Here is a 21,118-nt window from a genome sequence, read left to right on the forward strand (position 1 = left end):
CGTCGCTGGGTTTTGCTGGTTGCTGGCTTCTGGTTTGGGGTGCTTTGGGGCTGCTTTGGGCGGATTGAGCGGGTTTTATTTATAACGCAACAACCGCATCCCCCCTCTCTCTTCACTTCACTTCTTCGCTCTCTATTGGGGCCAGCCGCAGCTACTGTTGGCTTGCACTGGCCACGCCCGGACACACGTCAATAAAACTGCTTCAAACTGTCCACATTGAGGCAGGAGCTGCAAGCTATTCTCAGAGATGGGCTGGGAAGGAAAGGGGAGGGGAAGCGTGAGGGTGAGGGAAACTAGCCGATGGGTGGATGGATGGTGGCAGCTCTGAAGCTCTGATGCGATGTGTGGCCTGGCGATAAGGCTACTTTAACGCTGTCCCCGTTTTGTGCATGATATAGCCCCGACGACTACGTTTCGAGGCGGATCGGCCCCTTTCGTGTTTTAGCCAATGACTGAATGGTGTAAGGGCGACGAAGAAGCAGAAGCAGAAAGAAGAGTTGGGGGGGGAGTGGTGGGGAAAGAGGAGACACATCTATGGGAATGGGTTGGCCCTGGCGTTGCATGGCGTTTCAAACATGCAAATTGCTTGCGGTTCGCTTCGGTTTTTCGCTTTCAATGAGTGCCCCGCTTACAGTTTACTCGACTTTTATTTTGCACCACACACACACGCTGACATTGTGTGTATGTGTTTGGTTTTTACGAGTATATATGCAAAATGCAACAACAAAAAAATCCATTTAGATTAATTAGTTTTTAAGCGAAACAAGCGCATTGGGTGGCCTCTTATATATGTTGGTATGTGTGAATGGTGTGGTGCATGACTCTATAGCTGTGTGTGGTTTTGCATTACTCTCTCTCTCTCTCTTTTTCTCCATCTCTCTTACACTCTCTTTCTGTGACTCTCTGAAATACTTCTTGTGGCTACTTTAATGGCCATTGCGCACAAATCTCTGCCTAGATGGCAACCTCTTACTTTCCTCCCCTCCCGATACAAGACAATCTTCGAGTTGCGTGCTCATAAAAAAATTCAACACACACACACACTAACATAGAGCGAACACAGAACTTGCCCACAAATGATATACATAATAAAAGTGAATTACTCGTTTTGTATCTTTATTGTGGGCGCATCAAGTTGCTCACTCACTTTCTGCTCGACTTCACTTGGGCAACTTTGTCTGGCCAAATCTCAGGCAGCCAGCTAGTTTAAAGTTGCCACTCGTCGTCACACTCGCCAGTCGCCGGCACTCTATCGTTGCCACCTGCGTCGACCCACTACAAAATGGCGCTTAATGATGCCAGAGATGAGCGACCGCAGCAGCAGCAGCTGGATCACTGTGTGTGTCAATGGACTTTGCTTCGCTCCGTTGGCAGTTGTCGACCTGGCCATCTACATAACTAACTAAGCGTGCCATGTTGCAGTCGTCGACTTTGGGTGTTAAACTTGTGTCCTACATGGACTGCACACCACACCACACCACAGCACAGCGAAGCATAGCAAAAAATATATGTATAAAGAGCCGAAAAAATAGTGAAATAAACTTTGCTCAAAAGTTTGTTTATTACGCGCCGACAGCCGACAAAGAAGTGAGTGGCTTTCACTACGAAAGAAAAGAGGAAAAGTGTGCGAGACAGAGCAGCTTATGGAGTCGCCGTCGTCTATGTTGAAAATTCATCATCTTTTTAGCAGTTTATGCGGCAGTTTGCTGCCTATGCGAAGTCAAGTTGGAGTCTGGCAACTGCTGCCGGCTGCTGCTGCTTTTTTGTTCGACTGCTTCTTTGTTATAATCTGTAGTTATGGAAGAGAATATTAACTAGCAAAAAAGTATAAAAACACATAATATCTTAAATGAAGATGCATTCAAAATAATAAAATATGTATCAAATATATCTTAAAACACTAATTTATAGAGTATTTCTTAGTTAATCATACCTCATTTTACTCTATCTCGTCGCTTACTGCTTTGCTCTATTAAAAACTTGTAACAACTTGGCTCGTTATCCCGACTTTTTTTTTTGGGCGCAATCCCCGCAAAACAAAGGGAAGCGCTTGACGACATGGCGTATACGTAATTTGATTTGCATGCCATATCGTGTCGCCTATAGTTTTGTATTGATAGATGAGCGCTGGCAGCAATTAAAAGTGAGCCTGTGTGTCTGCGAACTGAAACAAAACTGCTGGCGACAAATCGTTTCATTCTTGTTGTTTTTTTTAGGCATTTACTTTGCCGGCAAAAGTTTGATTGCTTCGTGTTGGGACTGAAAATGGGACTCAGATTGCGAGTGGGACAAAGTTTTGCCTTTGGCTGGGGTCTTTAAACTGCAAAACGCAAAGCCGGCGTGTCCAGTGGCCAGTGACAAACATTGTAGAAGCCGACGACGACGAAGAAGAAGGAAAGAAAACGCAAAAGAAAAAAAAAAACAGAACAGAACGAAAGATACATTTTACTGCATCATTAAGGATAAGCATCAAACTGGCTTTGAATTTGTTTGTAGCCATTCTGCGCTTTGTGCAAAACTTGCCTGAGATAAGTGCAGCTACGACACAAAGGACAATGGCAATAAAAATAAAGCTTTGTCCTTTAAATCCCCGTTGCGAGAGTGTTACGATTATAATGCCTTGAATTTGCGGCAATCGAATGGAGACGCGCAGATGTGGCAACCAGATAACTAACTACTCGTATTCCCCTTAAATGGCCACATTAAACATCATATGGTCTGGCGTTCACATTCGATTGTTGCAGCATTCATTAAACGAAGTCAGTCCCAACTAATTAGGAAATAATTTACAGCATCAAGTGAGTGTTGTAACAGTTGCATGCCACCAAAAAAGAGCAAAAAAAAAAGGGAAATATGTAAGAAAGAATGAGAAGAAAAGTGCAACAAGCAGTTGCCACCTTCAACATCGAGTTGAATTTCGGTTTCGCATTCGCATTCGCATGCGGAGAATGTGCAAGGACGCGGACTCTGTGAAATCCTAGCGAAATCCTTAGAAATGTTTTATTAGCCCTACCTACGCTTGAATAAGCTAGCTTAGCGGAAGCTATCGGATTTTATGCTTCTGACTTTTGCAACGAGCCAGAGCCAGAGCTGAAGTCAGCGTCAGCATCAGGTCCGAGGCCAAAAGCCAGCAGCTGAGCGCTTCGAGTTGCATTCGTTTTGCGGTCCTCTCTCTCTCTCTTAGACTGTCTGTCTATCCCACTGTTCGACTGTCCAGTTGTCTGTCTGTCTATCTGTTTGTTCGGTTGTCGACGCTCCGGTCAGTCTGTTCAACATTGCTTAAGCTCGGTGTATTGCAGATGCTTTTTCAGCATTCCTCTCATTTTTTTTTTGCCAGCTTTTCGTATTGTTTTCGCCCTTACTCCCGTGTCTGTGCACCTTTTTTTGGGCGCTGATTATCTTTGGTTGGGTTGAAAATTGCCATCGCCATGCAGCTGGGGCTCCCCAACTGGGCTTATTGTCTAATGAACGACTGCAGCTGTCTGTCTGACTTGGCTTGAGTTTCATTCATTAACAGCATATACTCTCGCATTAGAGCTGTCGGCTTAGCAGGAATCTCGAATCTCTTTTCATATCGAATGTTCAGCGATTTCAAAAACACACACACATGGCAAACTATGCTGTGGCGCATTCTCTTGGTCTATAATTTTGTGGCAAGCATTTTGTATTGGCAAAATATTTATGTTCTTCTTCCAATCGCATTCCTTACACAGCTTGCAGTCATCCTGAGTGCGTTCAGTTCGTTGTCAGTTGTGGAGTTTCGTAGCAATTTTTGGTATTTTGTATTTATAGGAATTTGCAGTGCTTACGGCTTCCATTCGGGCATCAACTTGAGCTTCAGCTCTCTTCTACTACGTAGAGCTTTAACTGTTATTTTAGCCGCAGAGCATATGCTGTAAAATACACACACACACACACTCACACATCACATCATTCTTGCTGCTGCTGTTAATCCAGCAACAGCTCCCAGCTCCAACTTTTTTTTTGCTTTCACCCCCTTTTGTGCTCAGGTTATAAATATTGAATGAAAAATTTTATTGAAGCACGATATATGAATGTGCCGACAGGATGAAGCCCTCTACTGTGTCTGTCTGTCCGTCTGTCTGTCTGTCTGTCTGTTTGCTGTCAGCAGTGGAGTAACCTCAGAGCACAGCAGAGTATGGATTTCATAAATGGAGTGAGTGGGTGAGTGAGTGTTCTTTCGCACGAAAGCAAAACAAACTCTCGAATCACATTCCAAATGCAACAACGATGAATTGTCCTGCCTTCGCACCTCCCGATTCTCATCCTCCTCCTCCTCCTCCGACTTCAGCGCAACGGCTTCAAATAGAAATATTTTAGATTCCCAACAGATGTTCGCACTCGTTCATAAGCAGATTTTCTGAAATATTCACATGCGACGACGACGAGCACTCATACCATGAGTATAGATGTTGCTCACTCGGCACATTGATTTGCATAAAATGCGTTGCACAAGGCAATCGGAAAGTACTGCGCGAATTTCCGTTTTTTGTTATTTTAATAATATTTAAATAATTTATGTTCACTGTGTTATTGTTTCTACTCTCAGATTCTGCCGGCGACGAGCATCAAATATTTATTCAATGTTAAAAACAATCAGTGTGTGTGTTTGTGTGGGTTGCACTTGCTTTTCTACTCTCTCTCTCTAGCTCTTTCTCTCTCGAGCACTCTCCGCTCAGCACATTCCCTGAATGCTTGGAAAATCTCGATTGCGTTGTTTTGCTTGTGCTTGTTTCTTTAAAACAACATGAAGACACAACACACAACACATAATACAGCAATGCTACTTCCGGTTGGCCATAATTGATGATGCGCCACAACAACAAAAACAACAACACAGAAAGTAAACACAGACTATACTTATATGTTATTAGACGCTACATTCTTAGTCGTTGATATTGATAAACATTGCACGGTGGAGTAATTATAACATTTTGGGGATTAAATCTATTTTTAAACTGTTTATAAATATGTTTGAAATATATAGAAAAAGGAATGGAGTCAGCTATCAATAATATAATAAAATCTTTTGCAAATTTGAGGTTATTTGTACAGAGGCAGAAAAAAATCTAGATTGCAAAATAAAGTGCAAATCTTATTTTCGCATTATAGGATTACAAACTCGAATTTTATCCTGAGCAGGGAAAACATCTCGATTGAAATGATTAAGAACTTTTCGATAGTAAAATCGTGTTTCAAAAGATAACGTACTTCAATCATCATTCTGAGATTAAACAAAAATGATGTAAAAGGTAATGAAATTTTTATTGAAATTGATATAAATTTAAAATTTTATCGTTTTAAGATCTAAATCATAAACTCGTCTTTTTTATTTCTGAATTTTCCACTGTAAGACAAGCACTCTCTACTCCACTCATATCTCATTTTTTATCCAGTTTCTCATGCCGTGCCGGAAGTAGCTTACAAAGCTTATAAATATTCCAATGGCAATGCATATAGAGCACAAAACGAACACTTCCGCTTGCCAGCTGTAAACTTTTATGTATGTGTATGTGTATTCGATTTTTGTGTTCGAGTTTTCGGATTTTGGTCTTGATTGACGACTGCTTTGCATGTGCTTCGCGTGTGTGTGTGAACAAAGGCATCAACTTCATTATGATTATACACATATTAGACGTCATCGATACGCCAGGAAACTGAGGTAGAAACAAAAGCGGAAGACAAGCGGAGATGTTGTGCGTGTCGCGTGTGTGTTTGCCTGCCAGACCATTAAAAAGGAAGCAAAAACAAAGCATAACAAGTATCTATCATCAGAGAATGTTGCTCCAACTCCGGGACAAAACAATGCCAATGCGAATGTGAATGTGAATGTGGCTGGAAACGCGACGTGCGTTGGTGTTTTGGGCCATTTGTCAAGCTGACGATTGTTGGCAATCAGCACCAAAGAGAACGAAAGAAATCCATGACAAATATGTGAGCTGAGACGAGACAATGTCTTCGTATTGAGTGCTGTCGAAGAAATTTGTCATAATTTTGCCATTCATATTGTGTTGTATTAAAGTCTAGTTAATTTGTTCGATGTCGTGCAGAAAATTTAATGCTGACGGGTCAGAAATATTTATATAGCATATAACATACTATATTGAAAAAGTGATTGAAGCGAAGGCAACAAAATGAAATACATGGAAAAAAGCGAAATGTGCCAATTTCGAGTTTTGTCATAAAAAAATTGAAAATGTCAAAAACAAGTTGAGCATGTCCGCCAGAGGAAGGGAGAGAGAGGGAGAGAGAGAGAAAGAGAGAGCTAGCGAGCGATGTTGTCGCTGTACAAAACGTAGAAATAAACATTGAGTGTGCTTGTTGTATGTTTGCCTATGCTATGTGTGCTTGTGTGTGTGTATGTCCTTGTGTATGTGAGTGTGTGTGTGTGTGTAAGTTTGGTTTGGCCGTTGTCGGCATGTAGTTGACATCATTGATTGATTTAGCTGTCAATTGCATAATCACTCAAGCGTTATTGTTCAACTGCTCAGCCGGCGCCTGCGTGCCCCACCTATATGCCACGCCCCCCCTCGACGCCACGCCACCTCACTATCGCCCCAACTGTGGATGCTGTTGTTGCCAATGCTACTGACTTGGCTGGCTAAATCAGTGGGAGGCAGTTGTGTGTCCATGTGTTTGTGTGTGTGTGGCAAATAAACCAGCTGCCGAGTGTCAGGCAATTGTCAGCAAGCTGTTGTTGCTACTGCTACTCTTGTTGTTGTTGCTGCTGTTGTTGTTGTCATTGTTGTTGCTGCTGTTGTAATAGTTGTAGCTGCAGACCGCAACAGCGTCAGCTGTCGGTGAGATTGTTACACAGACAGCCAAAGGTCCTCCTCGCATTGCGATACACAGACGCAAGCCAGGCTCATTGCCAGAGTCATGTGTGTGTACTGTATGGGTGTGTGTGTGTGTGTGTTGCATGTTGCGTTTGTGTTTGTGTGTACTATGTGCCTCGCATATTGGTAACAGCAATTGATGTGGCAACAAATTAACATGCCGCAAATGGAAGTAATGGCCAAATGTTAATTGTTGTGTGAGTGCCGATTCACACACACACACACACTCACACACAGTTAAGCACATGCTTATGGACGTGTCTGCCGCTGCAGCTTAATAATGACGTCATTGAAAATTGATTCAATTTGTGGGCGGATCGACGTCAGACAGCCGGACAGACGAAACAGCAGCAGCCCCCAAAACGAGTTTCGGCAAAAATAAACGGGGAATATAACAAAAGAAATATAATAATAAATCACCTTTTGCTCGTTGATGTTGATGGTTGTTATAGTAGCCATAAGCAAAAGGGGCTTTCTTATGCTTATTGTTTGTTCGTCGCTGGGCTGGCTAAAAAATGGACATGTCAATGTCCTTTGCTCGCATGTCAACAGGATAACAGCAAAAAAGTGAGTTGAGCAGCGAGACGACAAAACGAGAAAAAACACTGAACAAAAGTTCAAATCAACAAAAGAATCCAAAATGTCAAAGTCGTGCAACAATTGTGGCAAGTACAAGCAAGCTGAGAGACGTTCGGGAGAAGTTGCAGCATTCAGGAATGTGAATTCTTACGTTTAGTCTGCTGGCATTGTTTATTTTGACAATGCAATGAAATTTCAGATTTAACGAGAGCTTCTAAATATAGAGCTGACGTGATTCATTAAAATATTATTCGGTATTCTGCAAGATATCTAATTTTTCTAACCGTTACCAATGGGGTATTATAAATCTATCGGGTCTAAGCTGCGTTGGCTGACATCTTGGTATCTATCTTGGTATTTGACATCTATGGTATATTTCGTATTTAGTACTTAATTTTAATTAGAAGAATACTGCATTGTTATACTTTTATTCAAATTGAGAAGTGCGTATCTCACAGTCGAGCAAACTCGACTTGCTTTCTTACTTGTTTTGAGTGAGATATAGTATTATTTTTTGTATATGCTAAAATTGACATTGTTTATTTTGCCAATGCATTGAAATCATAGCTCAAAATGGAAGTTCGAATCTAACAATTCAAACGAGGTATTAAAATGTTTTGTTTTCTATAAAATATTTTTCGTTAAACTGATAGAAATGTTCTATTTAAAAGTTGTATGGCAATTTATTGTGATCTAAAATATAACATAAATTTTGCTTCTTACAAAATATTTGTATACAATTTTATGACTTTGGCTTTTCGGAAGACAACTCTTGCAGAAGGCCATTGCAATCGGAGTATTTTGGGCTGTTTGGCGTGTCAACAGCGGATATCCGCTTAACTTGGCCACTTGCTACAGTAAGTGCAATAAATTCTATAGCCAAGTGGAAAATGCAAAGCGCACAAAACAGGCAAAAGGACAACAAACAACTCAAGGCTACTCCAGACACATTCTTAAATGTTTCGCACAACAACAAGCAAGCAAACAAAACAACTTCAGCTAAATTGCAGTGTCATAAAAGTTTTAGACTTTTGCTTTGCCTTCTTTTTTTTGTGTTGTTGGTGACCAAGAGAACGTCACACTCAAGTCGTTTGATTTCAGTTAGGAGGTATTTCCTTTATATATATTTTGATTGGTGCGACGAGTGAGTAGTTTAAAAAGGGACGGAAGTGAGTACCTAACCAGCTGCTGGCTGGCATTTGTATGCACCATCGTTTAGTGTTAAATTTGTTGCACATTCGCGGCATTCAACAGGGACACTTGACGTTGATTTTTAACTGCCAAACGCATGCAAAACAAATTTGGACTCGCAATAGCTGAAGCTGTTGCTGTGGAAGCTGTGTGAACGGGGAGAAGGCAGATTGCAATTGCAGCCAATGAAGGCTTGTTGCTTGCAACACACACACACACACACAAACACAAACACGCTGACGTTGCTGCAATTGCACGTCAGCGACATGTTTGCACTTGACAATTCATTTCATTGTTTGTAGATTGCATTTGTCGCCCCAGCCGCACCCCATTGCCACCCTCTCCCCTTTCTCACTTACTCAGCGTCGCCTCAGCAAGACAGCGCTTCCCTGCAGTGCACAGAGGGTGTTGCTGCCATTGTTGTTGCTGTTGTTGGGTTACTCCAAAATTGCATTCACGGCACGCGATGAGCGCATTTCACTTGCCCGACAAGCACAAAACGCTCGAGTTTATTTCTCAGCAGCCTTTTGCTACCTTTTTCATGTTTTTCTTCTCTCTATATATTTCTTTCCCTTATTTTTTTTTTGTGCCTTACGAAAATGCAATTTTCTTGGCACTTTTGCCGAAAACTTGCGGCGCCTGCAACTCCTTTTGTGAGCAAGTGTAGAAGTCTGTATGTGTGTGTTAGTTCTGTTGGAATTGCAGTATGCACGTGGTCAACAGGTTATCCTGTGTCCGCCTGTTAGTTCTGGCTGCGCCTTGGCTGCCTCTGCCACACTGTCCTTGCCCCGATGCCACCTTTTTGACTGGCTGCCGGCTGCATTTATTTCCGCTTTTGTACCTTTTTGGCATTTTGTTTTCTTTTGGTCTTTGAGTTTTCCTTTGCCTTTTTGTGCATTTTCTCTTCCTCAATTTTCTTCTTGTTTTTTTTTTTAGGTTTGTTTGCTGCACTTTGCGGTTTTCTCATTTATTTGGTGCACTTCAGCAGCAACAACAACAACAACAACAATAAAAACAACAAAACCTTCAACATATTGCCATTGGAGTCCTTGTTGGTGCTTGCCGCAGGAAATGACTTCAATTTGCTGTTAACAAGTTTAAAATTTCGAAATTGCTACGGAAATACACAACATGATTTCGACCCGAGCATTGGCGCACATAATTACTCAAGAGGTGTGTCCTGGGCGCACGACTTCGGTTTGACATTGCCCAAAAAAGGAAACAGGACTCAGCAGTTCGCAGTTCTTAGTGTTTGAAATTCAACTTCACGAAGATGACTTCATTGATGGAGCAGCAAACAAAAGGCGAATAAGGCGACAACTAGTTTAGTTATTCCTTCCCTCTCCCTCTGCCACTCCCTCTTCATCTCTTGGACAAACACAGCTCATCCGCTTTAGCGTCTAACAAAGACCACTCTGACCCTCTTCCATGCGGATGCCCAACAGCTGTTGCAAGATGCCAATGAACTGCCACAGCCACACTCCAACTTTTGCCACCTTACGCTCTGCTCTGTCTCCAATGTTTTGTGCAGCTGTGCTCAAGTTGGAAAATAAATTTAATGCCATTTGGCAAAATCTTCGCTCTCTCTTGACTTGACTGTTTTATTCATACGAGTTTGCGACAACGACGACGACGACGACGACGAGTATATGCCAGCATGTCTTTCGTTTGGGTTTATATAAATGTGAGTACGTATACGTGATATGCCTAAGCTACGCTCCGCTCCGTCTGCCTCCGTCTATTCGTCTGTCCGCGATAAATCAACAATTAATCAAACATCATCTGGCCGCCGGCAGTTGGCAGCTGTCTTGACATTGGTGACAACGCAGCAAACCCGAGATATGCTTCACTTCAGACCTTTCGCCTCCGCAACTCTCATCTCTTTGGCTCGCCACACTGACTATATTTCATTCTGAGAGGTAACTTTTAAGCCCGAAAATATCATTTGAATGTGTGTGACGCAAAAGTTCAAGTGGCAACTTCAGCAGATGTGAAAAACAGCTTTGTTGCATGTTGAAGGCTTTTTTTCCCCAAACAATATTTGAGGATGATCTATGGCAACGAAGCTTTAGACATCGTTAAAAACCAGCTTGGATAAGCGACAATAATTAAACTTTGGTTTCTTTCCACCTTAAATAAACTTAGTATTTCTTTAAAATCTGAACAATGTACTCGTATAATCTGAGGTAATGATGTCATTCCTAGAATAGCGAATGGTTTAATTTGCCAAACGGAGTTTTTTGTTTTTGTGGAAGTAATTTACTTGTTTGAACTCATGTCAATTATATAATGTTTCGCTTTCGAGAGTCGTTTTTTGTAATGAGCTTTTCGGGGAAGTCATAAGACAGCGGTGCGAAATCAAATTAAATTTGCTAATTACATAGAATGAGCACTGGCAACATTTACATCTACGTGAATGTCACCTTGTTGAGCATTGAGAATGGAAATGAGAATTTGGCAAGCGAATAGGAAATGGAAATGGGTTGGCTTCTATTTCAGTTCTTGTTGAGGCTTTTATTAAATTTGATGTGGCTTTTTGTCTTGTTTTTGTTGTACTGTGTATTTCTTCTATTTCTATTTCTATTTATTTATTTATTTTTTTTTTTGTTTTGTGTTGCGCTTAATTAATTTGAGCACTCAACGAAAAAATACACGCACGCGCACATATTTATTTTGTTATTTTAATCATAAAAAAGCGTGTGGCCATGTTATGGAAACAAAGCGACATTATCTTTGGGGTTGGTTTCGAGTGGGGGAGGGGCAGTTATAGAGGTTTACCATGTAGAGAGATGTGTAAGTTGATTATTAACCAGCAAATGTTCTATGGGCGTTACGGGGCTGCGTCCGACTATGACTTCTATTATTGCTTTGCTCTGCTCTGCTCGCATGTCTGTAATTACGGTCATGCCCAGAGAGCTGAGGGGCACAGTTCATGCCCAGTTGAATACAGACATTAGGCATGCATAGCTATTTAGCTGAGCAAACACACACACACACATTCCCAGCCTCATTTCCATTTTGGAATCCTTAGCGTTAACTCTACACGCCTCTCTCTCTCTATCTCTTTCTCTGACCATCTCTTTGTTATATGATTTCATTAGAGCGCGTGCGCTCGAGGATTTTGCTGCGGCTGCTCAATTATAATTTCATGCCATGTCCTTCGTCCTCGTCGTTGTAGTCGTGTGTGTTTTGCAATAACAAAACGAAGAAATGAAATTAACTCAAAGCACAAATTAAGTGTGTGTGTGTGTGCGTGTGTGTGTGTGCGTGTGTGTGTGTGCATGTGCGTGTCTCTGGCATTCTATATATGCCTGTGTAATCTAACGCAATTAATCGGTTCGTCACTGTTTTGACAAAGTACAAACATGTCACTCTACTCAGCAGCAACTGTTGTTGTACATAGCTGCTCATGTCATGCCTTCCAATATGCAAATTAATCTAAAATTACAACACATCGCAAAGCGGAACGCAATGAGCGAGGCTTGGCCTGGTTGGGCGAGGCAATTGATTCAATTAAATTCAATTACTGCAAATTATTTAAAGCCATACTTTAAGAGTTAATCGAATGCACAACAACAATAACTCAAGTAGTTCCACTCCTCGCTCAAGTCTCAAGCCTATTTCGGGGCAAACACTCTAAACAATTTCGAAATCAAAAAGCCATTATGCAAATGCCACTGCCAAAAAGACATCAAATTGATATCAATCTATACAAGAAAATAATTTAAATACTCGTCGACTAAATGTACATGAGTTGACCCCTCGCCAGAGAGACTCTGATCGAAATAAAAGAAAACAAGCAGCACCTATTGTTAAGCCATGACCGAAGGGAAAAGGCCGCACACAAAAATTCAATCAATCAAAAACAAGGAGGCAATGCCAATGCCGTTACTTGCCCGTAATGAAGTCCTGTCCAAATTTGCCTTTTCCTAAATTAGCACAAATGTTCTTTTTACGACTTTGACAGCGGTGGCTAGAGCGGTGGCAATGGCAATGTCAATGGCAATGGCAACAACATTGGCTTTCGCTGCTGCCGCTGCTGCTGCTGCCCCAAACGTTGTCTCTAATTTCTCATTAATTTGCAAGTGAAATCAGTGAACATGGCTCCACTCCCCTCTCCCCCGTCGCCCTCGCCTTACTCTCATTCACCTTTCTATCTTACGAAATGACAACGAGCAAAGCGTACAGCGTAACGACAAACGAAACGAGGCAACGGGGCGTATGAGTGCTGTATGCAAAGAGATAAAGTGAACGACGAGAGGTGGAAAAGGGAAGGGGAAAGAGAGGACGCTGGTCACGGCGCTCTGTTGAATGAATGCTTGCTAGGTGTTTGCGGTGGTTTTTCGAGTATTTTGTGCTGGGATGGCAACCAACGTTGCGCGTTGTCAACGCCACTGCTAAGTCAATACGAGAAGGACACGAAGGACAACGTTGCCACGCTCTGAACGCAGATGGGTCGCGACTGTGGCTGACGCTTGGACTTAATTGAAAGGCGTTTATTTGGCTTTAAAAACGTAAATCAAATTCATTTAAATCTCTCTCTCTCTCACCCGCTCCACCTCTCGATCTCTCTTTGCACCTTTGTGCTGCAATTACACGGCACTCGACAGTCGTTCATTTGGGATGGGGGGGGAAAGGACATAAAAGGAGACACAGCAGAGCACAGCTCATTTTATAGCTTGTATTTTAAATAAATGTTCTCGGTTGGCATTTCTCTCTCTCTCTTTCTCTCTCTCCTCTATCTCTGCTTCTCCCGTGTAGTTACCACGCCGCAGCTGTGCAAATTTCAGCGCTTACGCCACTTTGGGCAAACAAAAGGCTCTTGACATTGGCCGTCATTCGCTTTTGTTGGATTAGCTTTGATTAGATTTTTTCTTGTTTGCTGCCACGACAACGAATGCCAGCTCCATCTCCATCTCTATCTCCAGCTCCATCTCTTTTCAATGCAGCAATTCGCTGGCTCGGAATGTCGTCTGTCTTGGTTCTAGGGGCGCCACAGAGTGTCACTCAATGGCGTCCACTTCATGGACAACACACCTGAACCTCCGAGGCTGGCTCGACTCTATTGGGCCATGATTATATTACATTGTAAGTCTCCTTTTGTGTGCTTGCTAATTTTTTCGTTTTTTTGTGTTGGCTTCAGTGATTCTTCTCTCTTTTTTGTATGTATATATACATATATATATATATTTTTTTTGTCAACCTTAGCCTGAGTGCTTTAAAATTACATTTCCGTGTCGAAATTGCACCTGCGGCTCAGGCTCAGTTCGCTCAGTTCGCAGCTCGCAGGTCTCATAGGCCTTGGCGGCCCCGTCATAAAGTGGGCCACTCAATCTGTGTGACTCATTGTGTCAAATTATTTTGGGGATTTATGCGTTGGCAGCCATTTTTTATGCCCTTGCCCCCGCTTGCCCCGCTTGGCAACCCCGCTCGACCCAGCGCTTACTTTAATGGCAGTCAATTTATTGCCAATAAATTTGTAGCCAAAAAGTTTAGAGCAAGGCCAGCAAAGCCAAGCTGTGTCGCACACAGAGCAAGCGAGCGAGGTGAGGAGTGCAAAAATTTCAAACATTTTTATTTGCCCCAGTGATAAACTTGCAACATATGTGCGACACACACACAGTCTCAGTGGAAGAGGGCATGGGTTCAACAATTTTTGGGCTTTCTTTTCCAACTGAGCCGCTTTTGGCAGCGGCTCAATATTTTTTCGGGGGAGCTTCGGAGGCAAAGCCAAAACTGCACTTAAATTCAATTTGTGCCGCGCTGGCTGCAAATGACAGGCGCAATGCGAGTTGCTAGAGAGAGCGAAAAGTGCCATTTTAAATGGCAGCCAAAAATTGTCGTCTTCATTGCAGCATAATTTCTGATGCTGCTGCTGCCGTCGCTATTGCTGCTGCTGCTGCTGCTTTGTTGGCGCGATAAAAAAGTTGCTCCAGCCACACAGCGCACGCTTTGCCCTTTATGCTGTTGATTTAATTTGAAATGGTGACGTCGCCCATCGTCAGGCTCTTCATTGCGCACCGAAGCACTTTTATTTAGATATATATTCTAGTTAAACGCAGCGAAAGAGGGGAGAAGACAGCGGGGTAGGCGCCTTGCAAATTGTTTGGCTTGCCAACTGAGAGCCGTTTAGTTGGCCCCTGGCGCAGCACAATGCCAGCAATCTCCTTCCCTGCCGCTTTCCCCCTTTCTCTTTCTCCAACCCATTGAGTCGAATAGTCATTCAGTTTGTCATTCACTCAGTCAGTCAGTCAGCGAGCCGCTTGCGCCGAGTGCACGGAGAGAGAGAGAGAGAGAGAGAGAGAGAGTTGGCACAGTGCTAACCAAAAGGCAGTCAACCATGTTTGGCACTCGTGTTTAGCCTTTTTGTCAATTTTAATGAATTAATGCGCATTTTATGTGAAAAGTTGTTGTCGCCAGGCAGCCAACTTTTGCCTTTGCTGTTGTTGTTGTTGTTGTTGCTGTTTTTGTGTTTTCTGCGGCTGCCACACAAAAACTCTAAAAGTAAATTAAATAAATTTATGTTGCCCAACCAAACAACCAAAAACAACCGTCAGAACAGATTCTGTTTCTGCTCTGTTCTGTTCTGTTCTCTATTATCTAAGCATTAGGCAAACACACAAGCACACACACAAAGTGAGGCGGGGACAGAGAGACGATTGATACAAAATTGTCAACAAATTGAAAATGGAAATCGTTTGGCTTTTAATGATTTCGGCCGCCTGTTAGACCTTAAAAACTTTTCAACGAGCTACCATTAAAATTATATTAAAAAGTTTACACGGCAGCCGCTTTTGTTGGCCTATTTCACAAAAATTTAATGTCTGACAGTTTTCAGTTTTTTAGGGGCGAGTTTTGAAAGCATTTTGCATTTCCTTTTAATTTGCATTTAATGAAGTGGCATTATATATATTTATTTTATATATATAGTATATGTTAGATGTGTTGCCCTCGCTCTGTTCTGTTGGCAGCAACTTTTGACACTTGCCAACAAATATAAATTGTTGCAGGCAGCGTGAAAAAAGTGTCTGGCTTTTGCGGTTGCTGCGTTTCGCTGGCTGCTGGCTGCAACAAAAGTCGCAAGACTCATTTCTCACACCCACCGCCACAGCACTAAAGAGATGGCCTAGAGGGAGTTGCAGTCAGTGGAGTCGGGAGTCGAGAGTTGGAGGAGTTCAGAGGCAGAGTGCTGCCCTGGCTGACTGATTGTGCTTGGTGCTCGAGGGGGCGCAAAAGTTTTTCGCATTAACTTCCGCTGCACGCCGCGTCGCATTTGAATGCGATTTTGATTTGTCATTCGCGGCATTCGTGACAAAAGCCGAACGCCTACTTAAGGCGAAAGCGACGAGCACAAGTTTTTTCTTTTACCTATTTTTTGCTTTTGCTTGATTTTGATTCTGATTTTCATTTTCCACTTCCACTTCCATTTCCACTTCCGTTTTGCTCAAGTGGATGCAGTGGCTCCATCAGACGATGCTTGGCGCCCACTTGTCGCCGATCATTGGTTTCCGTTTCCATTCAGCAGGCTGCCGAAGTCGAACTTACTCGACGTGCACAAGCGCATTTTGAAGTTTATGAAACAGCAGTAGTAGCAACGGCAGGAGCAGCGACAAAGCCAACTTTCTGAATAGATTAAGTTGAAAGTTTTGCTCATTTTCAGCATCGCCTCAATTGAGAGCTGTTGCCTAAGCGACGTCGAACTGTGCCACCTATGTAAGTCCGCCAAGAAAAATCAACGTAATGATGTCAACGCCATCGCAGTGGAGAAAGCTCAACCAAAATCAAAACTTTCTCAAGTATCATTAAAACTAACCAAAAAAAAAGAAAGAGTATGGAGCATAAAAGAAGGTTAGTGAGTACTGTGCAGCCTCATTCAACTATTATCTTCTCGATTTGCTTTCTTTGCCGCACTGTCACGTACTTGACTTGTCTACCTCGTGTGTTGCCTGGCGATTCGAATTTGAAATATGTTGCAAAAAGTTTTGCGCTCAAGTCGAGTTAAGCCTTTTGTCGTTGGAAACAAACAGCAGCAGCAGCAGGAGCAGTAACAATAACTACAGTGAACGAACAGCAAATGGCAAACGGCAATGGCTGCCAATTATGAGGCAGTTGCCCACAAAAGTATGCTACAGAAAAATGTAATTCAATTATTATGACTCTCAACTAATGCATAAGTATTCCAAAAGGGGAACAATCACAATGAACAATGCGAGCACGGAAATATGGCTAATAATGTCGACCGACAGCAATGACGGGGGTCACACTTTGATAAGGATCTGTGGCAGTAATCAAGGCTGCCATTGTGTCTCCCCTCCCCCCTTCCACGCTCGAACTGAAAGCTGAGCCCAAGGGCCCCATAAATACATTGCATGTAATTAATCAGCACTACTAAAGCCTGAAGTAGGGAGGCGCAGGCACGTTGTTGCATCAATCTGAATGGGCTCAAAGTTCATGCACACACACACAAGGTTCTCAGCTCACAATCAGCGGTAATTTGGCAATGGATCGCCAAAGGCGAATAATTGAATTTCAGTTTTATACCCTCAAAGCGATGGACTCGACCATCAGCCATCGATTGATTTTGCCTAATTGCTGACACAAGTCAGCGAATGTCTGGACTTTGTTTCATTTGGCGCATGGCTCAAATTTCATTGAATACCCTCAATTATTTATTAACCATATCAAAAGCAACGACGACGTCGATGACCTCTTTTGTGTGGCCGTAAATGGCAAAAGACGTTTGTGCAAGATACTATCTTGGTTTCATGTCTTTCAATTAGCGCCAACTCAAAGATAATAAAATACAGTTATGTTCTGCGATTATGAATTGCGGCTGATCGCGAAAATAGCAAAATTCAACTTAGCTGTGGATAAATCAATTTATTGTGCATTTCGTAAATTAAATTACAAGTTCTTGGGAAATGTTCTAATGAGTTTCATGCCAAACGGCAAAACCACAGAAAGTTTAAGGCATTATAAATTTACATGAGACACAAGTTCTTTGAACCACACTCACACACACACACACATACTCTCATATGTCAGCATACACATCTATATTTATTAAGTTTTCCATCTCATGGTTTTGTTGTTGCCAAGGATACAAAGTGTATGCAAAAGAAACTTTCAGTTAATTAAAAAAAAAAAAACGAAACGAAACGAAGTATAAAAGGAAAAGGAACAGAGGCAAAAAGGGAGCGCAGAGCTAAATTGTTGTATAAATTTTGCTCTTTATGCGCAACTAAATGAAAAATCTACCCATGAGTGTTGTTAACCTGATGAAAAGTAGGTAAAACATTGCGCTCAGCCTCAACTTAGCTGAGCTGCTGCAAAACGGAAACACCGACTGCGACGGCGATGGCGACGTCGACGCTGGCAGAGCCAGCACATTTGCGATTATTTCCCACGCGGGCACTCAAAACATAAAGAGCAATAAATTAAAAGCTAAAGCCAGAGACAACTACGACTAAGTACAACGACGACAACGACGACGTAGGGAAAATGAAGATGAAACTGAGAAGGAGGAGGAGGAGGAAGATGATGACGACTAGGACGAACATCGACGACATCAAGAAGCAGGACGTCACAAGGATAGCGACGTCCTTCAAGACGCTAAAAAAGCAAATAACGGTGCACCTTTTCGGTTCCTTTTCCTTTTTTCTTCCTTGCCTCCCTCAGGCAGCCACTTCAGGTGCAAATGAAAAATGTAATTATTTCGTAGATTTGCGTTCACAAAAATAAACACGCGGAAAATTTTACTATTTGCTGGCCTCGGGCCTAGGGGCTCGCTAGCTGCTGCTGCTGCGCTCTTAAAGCAATCGCTGAGCGGAAAAGTGGGCGGAGTAGATCGCCTAATGAGCAGAGCGAAGCAGCTGTGTGAAGCAAGGTAAGGAAGGAAGGAAAACTTAAAAAGGCCTGGCCCATAAAATGTTAAATAAATAAATAGTGGCTGACAGAGAATTGGCCCAAATGAGTTCAACTTTTGTAGCTGCCGTTTGCAAAATCTCAAAGAAATTAGCGCAAACAACTTGCAGGTGCAAATGGGGGCGTGGCAGGTTCGGGAGGCTGCTCCTGCTACTACTGCTGCTGCTGCTCATTAATTAAGAAAGTGGCAAATGAAAAGCCAGCAAAACACGCTTCAAATTAAGAGGGGCTTCCCAGTGCGACGACAACAGCAGCAACGAGCTCAGCACTGACCTGACTTTGTGGGGATGCCAAAAGGGGGAGAGGGAAGAGCGGAAACGGAGGCAGCTGAACAGCGAGTGGGTGTGGCAAAAAGCGATGGGCCTGCGCCTGGCGCTCAGCGAATAAATCAGGTTTTATTTGCTTTCACTTGCTCCACTCTGATATTATTTTCTTTTCTTTCCTGCGTTTCGTTCTGGTTTTTTTTTTTGCATATTTGGACCGTTTTGTTTGCTGCCGCGTCGCCGTTTGCGGTTTTCATTTCACCAGAGTCCGGCTGCTGTTCCAGTTGCATTTTTGTTGTTGCCATGCTCAAACAAAAAAGTCGAAAATTAAATTATTAATTTATTGCCCCGCCGCTCAAGCTGAGCTTTCTAAGGACCTATCCATTCGGTATGGCTTTCAACAAAAAATACAAAAATAAGCAAAAAGCACACAAAAAACAAAAAAAAACAAAAAAAACATAAAAATGACCTGGCCATTTCTGTGGTGCCACATTCAGCGGTTCAGTTTTTCAGCCTCAACGGAGGCCCCCATGGCTTGCTAATTATTCATAAATAAAGCTGCTGCTGCTTCGGCTTCGGCTTCTGCTGCTGTTGGGGATAGCTTCGACTTCGACTGGGGCACTTCATTCGCCGTTTGTTTGTTTATTTAATAATTTGCACAAGTGCCGCAAACTGTACTTTGATTGAAGTTAATGCGCCCCATCCGCGAGCTGTGAATCGATGGCCCAGGCTCTAGGTCTGGTCTAGACTCTTGGCCCATTTTTATTATATATTAACCAATAGCTCAACTCAACAGTGGACTGTCGGCAGTCTGCTGTAGCCATCAAATGGCAATTAACCGGACTAAACGACGTTAACTAAGAGAGAATAATGTATCAAAGATACACTTCAGTCTGACCTGGACTCTTGGGGAGAGCTTAATGTCTATTTGAATATTGAATGAGTGAAATGAGTTACTTACGATATTTCTCCAAATGGCGTGAATGCATCCTTAAGCTGTTGTGTTTCAATCTCGGCACTCAAATCGCCCACGAAGATGTGAAACTGTTCTGTAATGACAAAAAAGTACGGAAAAGAGTGAGAGAGTGATGGCTATTAAAATGTTTAAGTGTCTTATAAACTTTCAATAAATAAAATGTAAATTATCGTCAGAGCATTTGCTCTCTCTCCATCACTTATCAGTTTCGAAAATATTCAGCTGAGCTTTGACAGTATGTTTAAAGCAATCAGTTTGAGTAAGTGCTTGTTATGAGAGGAATGTTTTAATAAATATAATTTTATGAATATGAAATTCAAACATATATTAATATTTCTCTATGCAATATCAACGTATCCATACGTACAATAAATTGTAAGCAGATTTATACTTAAGAAGTTGTTTTGTATTTAACATTGTGGTTTCTTCGTCTTGAGCTTCAGTGTCGCTCTTTGGCTAATGAAACCTTTGGTAAAACATCTAACAGAAGAAAATAATATAAATAAACTGGAAAATTAAGATAAAGTTCTCAATGAATTGAGGGCGGATTTACTCAAATATCAATTGCAAACTGTTGAAAATTTATAACAAGATGCAGACGAGAGGAAACATTATCGCTTCTAAAATTTGTAACTTTATGCTTTATAGAACTGTCTTTTTAACAGTTGATGGTTGCCCTGAATAGTTTTCCCTATATTGTGCTGTTATATACAATGTTCATAAATACATATATAAATAGAAATTATAAAGTTTCGTTTACCTATAATCTCTATTTTCTCATCTCTCATTAACACAAATATTTATATATATTCATTGAAATAAACGGAAACGATTAATTCACTTGGAAAGATTTACAAAGTGTATAGAAGTTGAAATCTCTCATTTTGGCAGCCGTTAAAAACTAATTAAACTGACTGGCAAAAGCAACTGTTCATCAAGAGCCATGACTCCAACAGCTTCAAGTTCGATTGCAGCTGCAGCTTAAGGCCAAAACCCTTGACGTGTACTTGAAACCCACATGAGATGCCTCGGCAACAGTTGCTAGTTGCCAGTTGTCGGTTGCCAGTTGCCATTTGCTGAAATCGCAACGTGCAATTGTGTAGGCAACAGTCCAGATTGTGGAGTATGCCTGCTGCTGCTGTTGTTGTTGCCTGTTGGATGTTGGTTGTTGCTGATTTTCGTTCTGACATTATCAAATGCCGCTTGTCAGTCTCTCTCTCTCTCTCTCTCTCGATGTGCAGTCTGTGCAGCTCAATGGTTGGCGTTGTCTACACGGCATTTCTAGCTGCCACTTGGCTGGCTACTTTAGAGAAAACTGGCAGTAACAG

The 21,118-nt window shown here is 42.1% G+C and overlaps 1 protein-coding gene across 5 annotated transcripts in view; it reads right to left on the reverse strand.

Annotated features, from left to right (window-relative positions):
• The window catches only part of LOC133836013 (cytotoxic granule associated RNA binding protein TIA1), a 90,132-nt gene that overhangs the window by 18,167 nt on the left and 50,847 nt on the right, over positions 1 to 21,118 (reverse strand). For 4 of the 5 annotated variants that reach the window (XM_062266271.1, XM_062266270.1, XM_062266272.1 and 1 more), the window contains one exon: positions 19,776 to 19,863. In XM_062266271.1, the coding sequence (XP_062122255.1) occupies positions 19,776 to 19,863 (88 nt within the window). Of the gene's footprint in view, positions 1 to 19,775; positions 19,864 to 21,118 lie in introns of those variants that run through there. The other variant, XM_062266274.1, reaches the window with a different exon arrangement.

Source organism: Drosophila sulfurigaster, chromosome 2R, assembly GCF_023558435.1.
Source record: "Drosophila sulfurigaster albostrigata strain 15112-1811.04 chromosome 2R, ASM2355843v2, whole genome shotgun sequence".
NCBI classification, from domain to species: Eukaryota; Metazoa; Arthropoda; class Insecta; order Diptera; family Drosophilidae; genus Drosophila; species Drosophila sulfurigaster.